This window comes from Stylophora pistillata, chromosome 11 (genome assembly GCF_964205215.1).
Source record: "Stylophora pistillata chromosome 11, jaStyPist1.2, whole genome shotgun sequence".
In the NCBI taxonomy this organism is placed as follows: Eukaryota; Metazoa; Cnidaria; class Anthozoa; order Scleractinia; family Pocilloporidae; genus Stylophora; species Stylophora pistillata.
This window is the reverse complement of record NC_142529.1, coordinates 19,531,276-19,545,444: the sequence shown is the minus strand read 5'-3', so window position 1 is coordinate 19,545,444 and position 14,169 is coordinate 19,531,276. Positions and strand designations below refer to the sequence as shown.

The 14,169-nt window shown below is 37.0% G+C and overlaps 1 protein-coding gene across 3 annotated transcripts; it reads right to left on the bottom strand.

The window, feature by feature from the left end:
- Positions 1 to 36: 36 nt before the first annotated feature.
- Positions 37 to 13,866, bottom strand: LOC111325636 (tetratricopeptide repeat protein 39B). 3 transcript variants are annotated; one of them, XM_088738403.1, is made up of 20 exons: positions 13,642 to 13,850; positions 12,269 to 12,379; positions 11,319 to 11,394; positions 10,707 to 10,762; positions 10,543 to 10,619; positions 9,817 to 9,884; positions 9,551 to 9,615; positions 8,118 to 8,223; positions 7,564 to 7,629; positions 7,348 to 7,456; positions 6,507 to 6,574; positions 6,102 to 6,161; positions 5,551 to 5,642; positions 5,335 to 5,404; positions 4,151 to 4,254; positions 3,738 to 3,855; positions 2,861 to 2,972; positions 1,999 to 2,116; positions 1,544 to 1,660; positions 37 to 1,174 (listed from the first exon to the last, which is right to left on the bottom strand). In XM_088738403.1, exons 1-20 carry the CDS (start codon positions 13,668 to 13,670, stop codon positions 895 to 897), a joined length of 1,902 nt encoding a protein of 633 aa, XP_088594529.1. In that variant the 5' UTR covers positions 13,671 to 13,850; the 3' UTR covers positions 37 to 894. The 3 variants fall into 3 exon arrangements, 2 of the variants coding, with proteins under 2 accessions (XP_088594529.1, XP_088594530.1); XR_015993156.1 differs by having other exon boundaries at positions 1,036 to 1,174; positions 1,462 to 1,660; positions 13,642 to 13,866; XM_088738404.1 differs by lacking the exon at positions 1,544 to 1,660 and having other exon boundaries at positions 13,642 to 13,856.
- Between the last annotated feature and the right edge of the window lie 303 nt (positions 13,867 to 14,169).

The following is a 14,169-nucleotide window of genomic DNA, read 5'->3' as shown; positions in this document are numbered from 1 at the left end:
TAAAAACGTTATGGAATAACATGATGGGCAAAGATACTGAATAGAAAAAATGGTGTTTTTCTCGAAAAGCGAGTGAATATATACAATCCAAACGAGAGTATCAAGTACAGCATGATCAACAGTTATCATTTATAGTTTATACCGCACGTATTCAAATGTAAAAAGTGAATATTTCCTTTTTAAGATATTACACCATAAATTACATGCCAGAGTGAAAATATACATAAAAACATTTGCCATAATCCGTTACTGGATGCGTTTCATTGTTAAATATTATTTGATACTTGGCATAGAAAATGTATAACCTTTGTTAATATAAAACATTTTGAACTTTTTACAACAGCGACTAACACAAATGTAAAACTTCTTGATTGGGCTCTTGGGTGCTTCCAAATCTCTAACTAAGCACTCTGTCGAAAACCCAATGTTAAAGTTGGTTGACAAGTCCGCTGTTTTCCGGCCTATTGATAGTGAGTGGAACATAGTAAGGATATTTAAACCTTAAACTCCCATAAGTAATGAACATGAAACTTCTCCCTATAACTTCCGTACATTATCCATCAAACAGGTAATGAGAATACTCGAACTTATCAAGTTGTTATCTTGATCTTACACCAATATCTCAAAACTAATTTACTAGGAAATATGTAGCAGCTGTAGCAGCTTCCGTCACTTATTTGTAATCTCGAGCTTACCCCCTGATTAAGAATCATTGACATTTTGAAGAATTGCTTTAACAAGATAGGGAACCTTGACATTCTAGTTTTATAAGGTAGACATAAGTAAACATTAGAGAAAGAAGCAAAAATCCCAAAGAGAAGACTGAAACGGAGTGGAATTGGAAAGCTACTTTTTTCAAGAAGCCTCAAAAACCATGAAGTAGACCCTTCATGCTCAAACTTCATCGGAAAAATCCGATATTATATCAAATGAAGAGTTAGAATCTTGGCGACATAAATTCGCGCACTCTTCTTCGGCATCGAAGAAATCTTCTGATTCTGTCATTTCTTCGCTATTCATATTTTGAAGCTCATTCTGCCGTCCATTTTGCAAAAATTCTTGTCCACGTACAACTTGTGGTCTTCCCAAGGATACGCTGTTGTGCTCAATTTTCTGGAGAGCTGCGTGAATTCGTAAGTGAAGTAGACTTTGTAAAAGGTGATCACGATGTTTCCTATCAGGTTTCAACAATAAGTGAAAAAACTTAATGATAGATAATAAACTGTCACTCGTGGATGATCAATGACACTTCAGCTCGAATGGTCACCCACTTCATAAGGAAATTGTTTATTTAATGAGACCGGTGCCAGGCGCATTGGGCAAATATCAAACAAGCGGAAAGCGCGGGAAAATATACAACGGCGACGTAGCGGGGAGTGGATACAACCGGCGCCAACCAGTTGGATCATTCAACCGGTAAAAAGCGCGAAAACGTGAAAAGGTTAGCGAAGTCCGATTTACTTACACGAGTCTTTAACTGTTTTTCAGTTAAATCAAAGATGACGTAAAGAGGCAAATTGCATTCAATTTGATAAGTCAATACCTTGCTCGCTCCAAATATTCTTTTGCTCGCCCGAGGTCCTCTTCGTCCAAATACAGAAATCCAATCTCCGCGCACGCGTAAGGAGCGAGGTAAAAATTCTGCTTTAAATTTTTTGATCTGTAAATAAAAAAAAACAACGTCCATCACACACGTTCATATTGCAGTTATTGACTGCACAATATGACCGAGGCACAGGTCATAAATATTCTATACATACATTTGCTTTCACAAAACCCGTATTCGGGCTCCACACTCGACCGAGAACAACAAAGGCAAAAACAAATGGAGCAGCCGTTAATCACAGGAACTACAAGTAGGAAATTTCTTGGAGTGAGATGGAATGGGTTAGTATTCCCATAAGATCTTGAAAGAAAAAAAAATAGTAAGGGAAAGAGAAAAGAAAGAAAAAAGTTATGCTTGGTGATGCAATGTTAGCATCAATCCCCACCATTTACCTGTCAAAAGAATTTCTCAAACATTCCATTGCTTCTTTCCTGTTATTCAAGCAACGATGACACATTCCTTGCAGGAGTTTACCCAAACACAAGTCGTCTACGTAATTTTCATTCTCTTCTAAAAGCAAAAAAAAGGTGTGCAATATGAATATCAACTCTTATAGCTGAGGGGATGAAATCGTTGTTACTCCTTGAGAATTTTCGAATTGGATAGAAACCGAGCTCACACCGTATTTCCTCGAAAAAGCGCCCAGGCGCTTATTATTTAAAATTTCGGCTGAAAGGGTGGGCGTTTATTGGAAGGGAGCGCTTAATCGAGGGAGGCGCTCATTAAGAAATTTTTTCTCCTGTCCGGATTCTGCTGTAGTTAAATCTAAAATTTTTCTATTAGGTGACAACAGAAACAGATGTTCCTTATACCCCTACCATTTAAGAAGGTGAGGGAGTGGGGAAGAGGGGGGGGGGGGGGGCGCGCTAATTCGAGGGGGACACTTGTCTGTTCTTAGGGCCTAGGGCGTGAGCACTTATTCTGGTGAGGGCGTGGGCGGTTATTCAAGGAAAAATGGTATCCTAGTAAGAAAAGTAAGTTGATGCATTTTGCGTTACAACAGTCTTTAATTAAGTATGACAAGGTTTTAAAAGTTTTCATCTTCGAGATAAAACATAAAACGCAACCAGTTTTTAAACGAGTACAGAAAATTCCCAACGATATGCAAATTATCGTAAGGTAAACCTGTGGAAAAACAAAATGCAAAAAGTAAAACAGTCTACAAAGCAACAAAACTGAATCAGAAAAAAAAAAACACAGAGACTTCGAGTTAGCTTTATCACAAATTGAACAATGTTGCTTTAACTAACTCGCCTTTTGTTTGCTTCAATTTATGCAAAGAACTCTCCACTAGTTTCAGCAGAGGTGGGACTAAGTCAGGTCTACGAGTAAGGACTTTAAAGCCATTCCATATATATAGAAGCTCCTAGTAATAAATGGAGAAATAACATTTTCCATAATTAACAGACCAACTGAAAGAGCAGCCTCGTGTAATGTTCTTTTATCATTTTGAATTATTACCAAAACCCTAGTTTGGAATATGAACACGACAGATGTAATTGGAAAACAAGCCTGTAATTCATGTTAAGCTCGATAATCGCAATAAGTTTTAAACGATTCCGTCCATTGCCATCCTTGGTAGTTCAAGATTTATTTTTGCCTCTTTCGTGTTTTTCTCTCTAACAGAAGTAATTAAGAACTATTCACCGAAGTAGTTGTTTTAGAGTTACTGAAACAAGTGAGATAATATAGCAGAAAAGACGATTCTAACTCATTCACTTCAGCCGCGATCGATTAATATATTTCGAGAACAAATCCAGCACGAGTAATTCGAAGGTGAATAGCAATGTATATGTGGAGTTTGTGTAGTTAATCAGAGCGGGCCTTTAACGCCAATGTTTTAATCCGTGGAAACATTTTTTTTTTTGGTATCACATGACCCAAACGGTTCCATGAGCGCTTTTATTCAAAAATGGCAAGAAAAGATTCATGCATGAGGGCCGAAAGCAACGGCGAGAGAAGGCCTGAAAAGTCGTATGGCCCCAGGAGATGCAAAATGCACGAAGAATGTAACAAAGAAAGAACAGCAATCGTTTGATAAAATGATTATTGACTCAGTTGTCGCGAAGCTGATTAAAAATATCCTACACAGATCACGCTTTAAGACTGCACCGAGCAAGTTTGGACTTACCACTCCAGGCAGAAAAAGGCCGCCATTTTGTTCAAAATACTTGTTTGCCTTGTGGATGGCGAAGTCTTCAAAAGGAAGAGATTGACCGGCGATACGCTGCTTAAAATCTGGAAGACGTCTTAAAAGTTAAAACAAATTAAAAAAATTAGCTACAGAAAGAAACAAAAAAAGGAATTATGGGGAAAATGGGACCTAAAAAAACATCTAGGTACACAAGGAGGGTGGGGTATGGAAAGGAGGAAGTGTTGCGATGGAAGAAAGAGCCTGTAAATCATATACTCTTTTGGGCCAAGTGGAAATCCTGAAGCTTAGGGCTACTAGAACCTGAAAAAAAATTTTTAATCGTGAATATTTTACCAAGCTAAATGATTGTCAGAACATCAGTAGCCTACATTAAGTTTTCAAAAGCTTACCTAAACATAAAGCTTTCTGTGTGTCGCCCTTCTTCATCGCTGATTGGCTGGTTGGCAAGTCTGGCCGTGAGTTTGAAAGACGCCTTGAGGTGCATGTAAACAGTCTGAATATACAGAGAAACGATTAAGCACCGCCTCGAACGCAGGATAGAACAGTCTGTCTCTCACTTAGAGCAATTTCCAATTGAGTGTCGAAAGCAATCCGGGATTGCCACGTTTTTGCTTTCCTTCGTTATATGATTGGTCCAGAAAATTCGCTCTACTTTCTCGACCAATCCGATTCAAGACTATAACCAATCGCGTCTTGGTCACCCGTATTTTCCCGCGCTTCAAGCAGTTTGCTTGTTTCTTCTTCGAGTTCTCATTGGGTCCTTGTGATATTTTCCTCGCTGCGATTGGCTTTTGTGATTGCTATGGTTTTAGTTTTAGTTTTACGACAATCTATCGAAAAACGCTCAAAGGATTAAAAAACACCAAGCAGTTTACATTTCAAGATGGTCTGCTACAGAGAACTCGTTCGGGAGTATAACTATTACGGTTTGCGTGTAAAAACCGTCCGGCGCACCACTGGCACCAGCAATGTCGAAAGTGCCGTGATAAATAGATAAACAAAGAGCTTGTTGGAGGAGTAAAGAAGAAGCTTTTTCGTCTGATCACAAGCGCAGGGAAAAGAAAAAATTCTGGATCCCTATGAGAAATCGAACGTCAGGTCTTCGAATTCCGCGCTCCGACGCTCTTCCACTGAGCTGTAGACCCTATGGTGGGCTAGACCATTGCAAGGGGTGAAATGTGACACCCTTCAAGCATAATTACAATCATAAAAAGGACTGTGAATTCTCAAACCAATGCGCGATCTCTAAGCATATGGAAAGTTTGTCTGCAGGGGCACCAACTCCTTTTAAGAAAAGGACACGACGTCCTTGCGACAAATCAATCAGAGAAGAATGGAAACTTGGTGTTGGAAACGGAACGAAAGCATTGAAAGTTCCATGTGCACGACATTTTGATAGGCTTTCTTTATCTTAGAGGAACAAGTTTTGCTGATGTTTCGATTAAGTTAAGGGCGTGGAGTTGAGGTTTCTCACTTGACCAATCACCACTCGTTGGCAAAGACGTACATGTAGAATCTTCAGCAAATATCCCCTCCCTCCATAAAAAATATCATTTTAATGTGCGCCATTTACCTTTGACCACATACTCTCTTCAAAAAGAATGCCAGCGTACCGGTAAGCCTCGGCCCAGTCTCCTTTGCACCTGAAGATGGGATCATAAGAACAGCACTAAGAAAATATTCTTGCGGCTTCTTGCGGCTATAAGTGCATGCATATATTCTTTGTTTCGCTGAAAAAGTGATGAAACACTTTGTGACAGCCTTCTCAACTATTATTTGTTGTACTTACACGTGGCACCACATCAGTTCCCAGTAGAAAATATGGTGAAACTGTTTAATCTCCGACTGAATTGTGATCGAGTGCTTGTATCTGCCGATGGCCTGGAAACAAATAATGGAAAACTTTATGCAAACCTACTGTTTTAAGTTTAAATTCCCGTTACTGTCCACCCTCAGTAAGTGTACGATACCCTCTCTTGGGATGAATTTAATTTCTTTGAGAATCGAAAAAAAGGAATTCGAGAGGTAGGCGGGTCCTCATCATTGCAGAAGAGAAAAGCCAGCCAGCTTTCAAAGTTAGGTGCACTGGAACAATGTCAGCGTATTTACATTAACCCGACTTGTTATCAGTTGATTGTTGTTAGGTTAGGGGAGGGGTAGGTGCGCAGTTGTTGAGATTTTAACATCGATCTGGTGAATTGAGAATCATGTGCACTTACAAGCACTTTCGTGTATTTCTTTTACTCGCGCGTAACGCGCGCGTAATTTGCGCGCAATATGGCAGATTTACAAGCATGAAACGCGCGTGTAATGCTGCTATTCCTGCGGTCTGTAATGTACCTCTTCTATTTTTCCTCGAACTTGTTTGATGCGACCATCGTAGAATAGAAACAGCGATCCCTGCACAAAAGAATACAGAGGGTTCCATTTAGGCCTTCGCTGAATCGTAAATGATTCGTTCGTCCATCTAACATCACTTTTAATAGTTTTTGATTCACAAAATAAACACCTGCTCATCAATAGAAAAAAACAAAACAAAACAAAACAAAGCAACAAACAACGAGAGCTCACTGAAAATAAAAAAAATTGACTTACTGGCTTGCGATTAGCTGAAAAGCTACCACAATCTTGCGAATGCGAATTTATAGAATTGAAAACGAAATGATAGCGTATTATAAGCTGCGAGGACTTCGAAAAAATGAAGTGAAAAATGCGTTAAAACCTAATTTAAACAACTGCCAGTACCTTGGGAAATGTTGCCAAAAGAGGCTGTAATATTTCCTCAGATTGATCTATATCGCCATCACCATTTCCTGAAAAAAAAATAACACACAAGCATGGCGTTTTAGAATTACAATAGAATTTTTCTTAGCGTCTTACTCCATCCCAAACCCAGAGTATGAGGCTATGACAAAAGAATAATTGGTCACAAAATCAAGCCTTTTCATCACACTTTTTGTCTCAAAATAACACGGTCCGTCCGAAGCGAAAAACGCGTGATCGGTGTCAATTTTAAAGCTGATTGGCTGCGAGGATGGAAAACATTTCTCTAACCAATTACTTAGCAAAGCCGGTAAGGCGATCCAAAGAAATTTCAAATTAATAATCCTAGGGAATTGTCGGCTCTAATTACCTTGGTTCATTCTAAATGGTCCTTAAAATTGTTTTGGTGTTGGTTAACAACAATAATAATAATAATAATAATAATAATAATAATAATAATAATAATAATAATAATAACTTTATTTAAGGAGGGTAACACATGACAGTAATTCAACTGATGAACTTGTGACCCTCAAATAAATCAAACAAAGATTTCAAATAAACATAAAGTGCATGAAAATACCCAAAGGCAGGGGGCAAACTAGTAGGCTATTTACAGAGCGCAGCTGAGGAGTTGAACTCGGGGCAAACGAAAACAAATCCAGCGAGTAGAGGGTGGAGGACTCGAACCCAGGCCACCGGATTACAAGTCCAGCATCCTAACCACTCGGCCGTGCCGCCTCCCTTGGTTTGGGTTTCATAAAACTTAGTCAAAAGACTTTTTTCCTTTGAGCATCACTGACTGGAAATTTCTTTAACTTACCTAAATACTGTGTGATCCATGTATGGTAGGCAAGGAGAAGTAGAGAGCACAGTGGGGACCTTAAATTCTGACCTTTACTTCCCTTGTGTAAATGATTTAACCCTAAAAACTGTAGTGTCCCAGAGAGAGAAACAATGAATTTTAGAAAACCTGATTAACTGTAAATTAATTGAAAGTAATTTATTGTGCATGGAAAATAGATGGTTAGGTACTTGCCCTATCGCCTGAGAAACCAACCCACTCCAACAGTTTTATGATTATGGGTGGAAGTAAAGACAATACCTGGAAAGCAAAAATGAATATAAATAATACTTCATTTTGCTTTAAAAAAAAAAGCAAGGAACTCATCTGAAGCTTATAAAACGAACAGTATTATACTCAATTAGCACAAAGTTATTTGTTTGGATAATTTTAAAGCCCATGCAAAGTTTTCATTTATTGACTTTTTTAATTCAAACTCAAATATGTAAACTATTGTTATCATTTTATTTTAACACATCTTAGTGCTTGTTATGTTCTCATTTTTCATTATTATGATCATATTTATATGCTAATTTTTTTCATACGGTGTACATGTAAAATTTCATATTTTACAAGAACTCAAATCTGACTTCAGAGAGGTTGAAACATTGTTCCTTCATTAATTTTATGGCAAAGCTTGAATTTAAAACTTACCACTAAGTCATAATTGATGTTAAATTTTCAGAGAAATTTGCTCAGAGCTCAGATTGCATAATTATTTAAGCAATAATACCATTTGTACCACTCACCAGATTAAACCCACCAATTCCAAAATGAACTCCTGCTTCAAAGTCTTTCTCTAGAGGTGACTGATATGAAGAATGTGGTTGGTCTGCTATCATTTCAAGACAAGTCCTATTTAAAACAAGGATTTAATACAATTCATTGGTAAATCAGAAAGAAAGACCAACACAGCACAACTTCAATGCCACTAAAGATTTCTTACATCTTGTTTACTGTAAGTACTCTTGTGAGGTATATTTAACAATTATTCCACGAGCGCGCGTTGGATATGAGATGATAGATAGCCAACGAGGTGCGTAGCGCCGGGTTGGCTATAATCATCTCATATCCAACAAGCGCCAGGGGAATAATTGTTTTATTAAAAACCTTAAATTAAATTATTAAATTTTATTAAATTTTTAGCTCCCTTTTAATTTTAAGCTGACAAGTACGCTTACCGTATTTGTAGATTATGGTATATTGTTGGCTGATATACCATAATGGCTAAGCCAATAAAAAGGCTTGAATTGCATTGTCCAATGATCTAGTTTTTAATAATGGTCGATATGTCATAGGAAGAGCTGGTCGCTACTCAACAGATATATTGGTCAAGAGTCTGATGATACTCAACCAGGATGTCAGTCGTCACTCAGGTGATAGTCAGTTGATAGTTGGCTGATAGTTGGTTGATATATCAGTCAAGATGAATTATCCATAGAGTCTCAACCAGGTATCAGCCCACTATCCACCAATTATTATATGGCTGTGTCTCACAAGGACTGGGAACTACCGAATTCATGAATTTGATTGGCTGAAATCAATATTGAAAGCAGTCTAGATTTTCCCATCTAGACCGGCATCTAGACCGGTCTAGAAAAAAAAGGTACAAAGAATACAAAAAATTGGCATATAAGACACAGCCATATAAGAAACATCTTATTAACCGAGCAAGGTCGGTCTGTATGGTAGAATCTTGACCTCGGTCACTGGTACAGACCCCACTGTGTTTGGTCTGTACTGGCAACTTTGGTCAAGATTCTCCCATACAGACCTCCCGCTCGGTTACTAAGAACTAATTATAGACCGAATGTCAACTGACTATTGACTGAGTCTTGATCAACTAATTGGACTGACTTTCAACCAAGTGTTGACCAACATATTGGTTGAGTATCTTCCAACTCTTGACTGATATATTGACTGATATATCAGTTGAGAGTACTTACAGTAAACATGAATCAATTTATTGAACCTTACATGTCCTATAATCTTTGATGATTAAAAAATACTCTTCCTAGGAGATCAATCAGACTAATATGTAGTAAAATACAATGAATGAAATATCTCAATTATCTAAAAAATGATTGAAAACTATTAAGAATTATTTTCATTGTTTCTAATATGATACATTTGAGTGGCTGTACCATTACATACAAAGTTCTGTTTAAGACTCAATCCTTACTTGTAATTCTGATAACAGGTCCTAATTTTCAAAGCTCCCCACACAAAACTGATGAGATTGTCATCCTGTGGTAAACAACATTGACTGTAACATTTCTAATGAAGTTCAACACAACTGTAACTGAATCACAGTTTATTACAGCATGCACGACAAATAATACGGTACATGTAAACACAAGACTGTTTGCAAAATAAAACTAACAATCAATTATTTGTTTAGAAATGAGCCTATAGAAAGTGGTGGACTATATTACTGCTATTCAGTACCTGAATAAATGTAAGTAGAGCATCAAGTAGCAGACATTCTGTATAGCACAATTCAGCATGCTTCTCTTCTGTAATTATAAATTACGATTTATGAATACCTCAGATAAAAAAATTCAATATTGCATTATACAATCATGTAATTTCATAAATATTAGATTTATTTAACATCTTAGTTTTTAACCCCTTGATTACTGAAAGTCTTGCTACTCAGAAAGACTTCATTAATACCAAAAGTCTTGCCGTAAGCTTTTTAAAAAGAAAAGTCTGTTTACAAGCCAAGTGGCCCATCACACCAGTGCTTAACTCCAGTTTCTGTAGTATGAGTGGACTTAAGGAACACTTCTCCCCATTGGATGGGATGCTAGTCCATTGCAGGCCTGGGAGTGTTACCCACCAGCATCAAATTTGCTGGTACCAATTTAAAGACTTGGGTGAAGATCTAGAGAGGCACTGTGAGAGTAAAGTGTCTTGCTTAGCACACAACACAATGTCCCCAGCCGGGGCTTGAACCCAAACCACTTAAATTATCCAGAGTTGAGTGTACTAACCATGAGACCATTAAATTCATTGAGAGATCTAATGGCTTGTTTTCAATGAATAGCTACAGCGTTGTCCTGTGCACTGTCAGTTGTTATCAATGAAAGTTACAAAAAAATGTAAACAAACAAACAAGCAAACATAACAAAGAATAAACAGAGTTAGGGGGTGATTACAATAGTCACAAACCTGTAGAAAACTCGTCATATGGAGAACTCCATATCCAGCTTGAAAATGTCTCTGACCATGTGGGCTTTTTCCTATGTCTGAAAATAATTAAAGTAGAATTCTTAATTCTCATTATGTCTTTTGAAAGTCACTGTCAACATTGATAAACAAATCATTGGTTGTACCTTTCACAGATATTCACCGCCATCTTGACACTCTCACTTGCCTTTTGAATTGCTGCCTGGAAATAAACAAAGAGAAATTTTCAACTCAATTGTCTGTACCTGCTCAAAAGTAACGATGTTGACTTATAATGTAAATAACAGTCATGCTGCTGTGATAAGTCATGTGGTTGACCAACTAAGACTAGAGGATACTTCCCACCTTTTTCAGAATTAAGGGTATATGATTTGTATTTTTGAAGCAAACCAGTTGTAAACAAAGGTCTGGATCCATACAATGAACAAGAGATGCAAAGTTTTTTTTTTAAAGATATTTGTGCACATGTTCTGAATACATAATTCGAAGCTGTTCTTTCAGGCACTGTCAGGGATCTAGAAAAGCATTTGCATGGACTCCCCAAAGTATTTCCCTTTTGAATGAAATCAAGTTAATTTTACTCTCTTGTTTCAAAAGTCTGTGTCTGATAAATTTAATTCTGACTGCTAGATATGGCAAATTTTAGTCTTGTATAAATTGGAAAAAAAATGGGAGTTTTGATCAGCAGAGCAGGTGCAAGAAGCCATCACAATTATAATATCTTTAGTGTCTTAAAGTATTAAAGTGCTGACTCATACCTGTTCAAATTTCAACAGAGCTTGAATGCACATAATACTGCTGTATGCGACTGAATGGTACATGCTTCTATTGATCCTGAAAACCATCAAGTTGAACAAACTTGAACATGCATCCATTATAATTTAAAATGACAACATTATATTTGCAAGTGAACACATGATGTACAGAGCTGACTACTATGTTCATTTGATTGTATCTCGATCTATACAAACTGCACATGTTATCTAAGATTTTTTGGGTGAGGGAGTCCTGAAAAGGCATGTTTTCCATGCAAAGAACTAGAATTTTGACCACAAGATTAGTAATTTTTCTTTCTAATTATGATTTAACAGAATTTGATGATGATTTCCATTCAGGTCGTCATACAAAATAGGCAAAATTATGTAAATTCTAGACTTACACTGTATTAACAATCATTGTCCGTCAGACAAATGTGGCGCTCTTCAACAGAGACTACCATAATTTTCTCCACCAGTGCAATTAAGATCTGTTTTCAAACTTCAAAAATTGAATACAGAGAGATGTCTCCAATCAGGTAGCAAGCTCCATGAACTAAATTGCAATTTTTGATGGTAATTTGGTTAAATCAACCAAGTTGAAATTGTAAGTTGGCCACTGTAACATGCAAAAAAGCTGACGTTTCGCTCTGACAAAGGGCTAATGCTCGAAACGTCAGCTTTTTTACTTGTTACTGTGGCCAACTTACAATTTCAACTTAGTTGATATAACCAAATTACCTTGTTACCCCTACAGACGCAGCACCACAGTTTCTTTACTAGAAACTTTCAGCCTTTATACAAGTTTTGATAGTGAGTAGTAGAGTGTATTTTTTTAGGGGGAAGAACAGTCAGCCCTAACAAAAACTTTTTCCTGCGTTAAGTTTGTACCCAGACCCTATCATCTGCACTAGACACAGTTTACTATTAATGATAGCTTAAATTTTCCGTACCATGGCTCTATGTCTGCCTTTGCTTGAAGGAACTTGTTTGAAAAGCAGAGATCATAAGCTTTGGTGATCATTTTGATAGCTTCGGCCATAGTAGGTGAATCATCACCTAAACTGTTAAAAAAGATAATAAAAAGAGTGAAAAAAAAAACAATTGTCAATTCAGTCATGAATTCAATGCTCACAATTACCAGTGATTGACTGGTTATCCAAATATACTGATGACTAGGGGAGGGGTGGGGACATACACCTGCTTTGGATTTTTCTACACGTATCTGTTATAATTCTAGTTTAAAATTTGTATGGGATCATGGTTTTACCTTAATTTACTCTCACTTATTTTTATTAATGGACATGAATACCCAAGGAAAATACAAATCAAACTACTTTGGAAAAATCCTGAGCCAATAAACAATTTGAAAGAACAAATATGAATGCTCTTCACCCTTTGAAAGATACAGTACCTATCACTTTCAAGAATATACTTCCACCACCCAATGAAAGGTCATTGGAAAATGTGATGTGATGCAAACCTTTTCTTATAAATGTAGTATTAATTTGCATGGCATTTTGAATTCATAACACAACAACACAGGTGGCACAACTACACCATTCTTGACGTAACACTGAAGAGATTAAAGTCTCTCCTTGACCCTTGAACCCCTGGGGGTGTTTAACATGTAACTTTTCCCAACAGCATCACCCCTGAATCAAACTCTAAGTTCTTGAGGATAGAGAAAATGATCATGAACTCAAGAGGCTGATGAGTATTAGTGAAATTCTCCTCGTGAGTACCATGGAAAATATATAGAGACCAGTAAGGAGAGCTTGCATACTGATGTTGGGGTGTCAAGGATTAATTTTAAGCCCCATTAACTTCGCCGATGAACTTTTTATTTATCACACGCAAGTCTTCAGTACACATTGGGACACTCAGGATACTCATCAGAGCGCGACAAAATTACCGAAAATTGAAATCGGCGATGACTTGATGTGGTCAAAAACCTGATACGGATTCACCATCGCTGGCGCTTTCGTTGAAATCAAATTAATAACCGGCAATATCCCACGTTGGATACAAGCAAGTTCATACATATCGAATTTGTTTAAAGGTCACATAAATAACTTACCACCAGATTATGCAATGCAACGCACTGAATTACCTGTTATGTGCTTATCGTGGAAAGCATTTGGTAATTCAAGAAAACAAGTTTATATTCATATGAATTTGAGATCATAAGTTTATAAATCCGTTCTATTCAACGTACTTCACGGCAAACGCTCAATACTTCGAGGACAGTCTGTCCTTGGTAGGATTTGAGTAGACGATCAAAATTTTCTTGGCTTTTAACTAAAAATGTTAAAGGTACACTTACCTTAGCTGATCCGTCGCGTTTACTTCCATCTTCTACTAGAATAATCCTTAATTTAGTGAGGAGAGGGAACAGATCAAAACAAATCAAGACTTTTGTAATGTTTTCACATTGTTTTAGGCGGTGCATTTCGTAATTTTTGTTTATTTACTAGTGCCCAGTTTACTCTCTGTGAAGACTTGTCTCGTCCCGTGCCCAGACCTTACATCGGTCTTGTCCCTGCTGTCCCTGCTAATAAAGTGATTTTAAAAAACATTCTGACGCAATTTTCTGCTTCAACTAAAAAAAAAAAAAAAAAAAAAAATTTTAGGAGTCTAAAGAGTATTAGGTTGGTAACATGAACAGACAAGAAAGAGGCAAGTATAAGCCGAGCAAGAGATTATAAACCAGTTTAATTATAACCTTTTGAAAAGAAAAAGATGGCTGAGGATGGAAACTTTGTTACTTTAAGGAATAATTACCCAAGCAAAGTGCCGAATTTTGCCTTGAAAAAAAAAAAATACAATAAAACACGTTTATTAATGCTTTTAA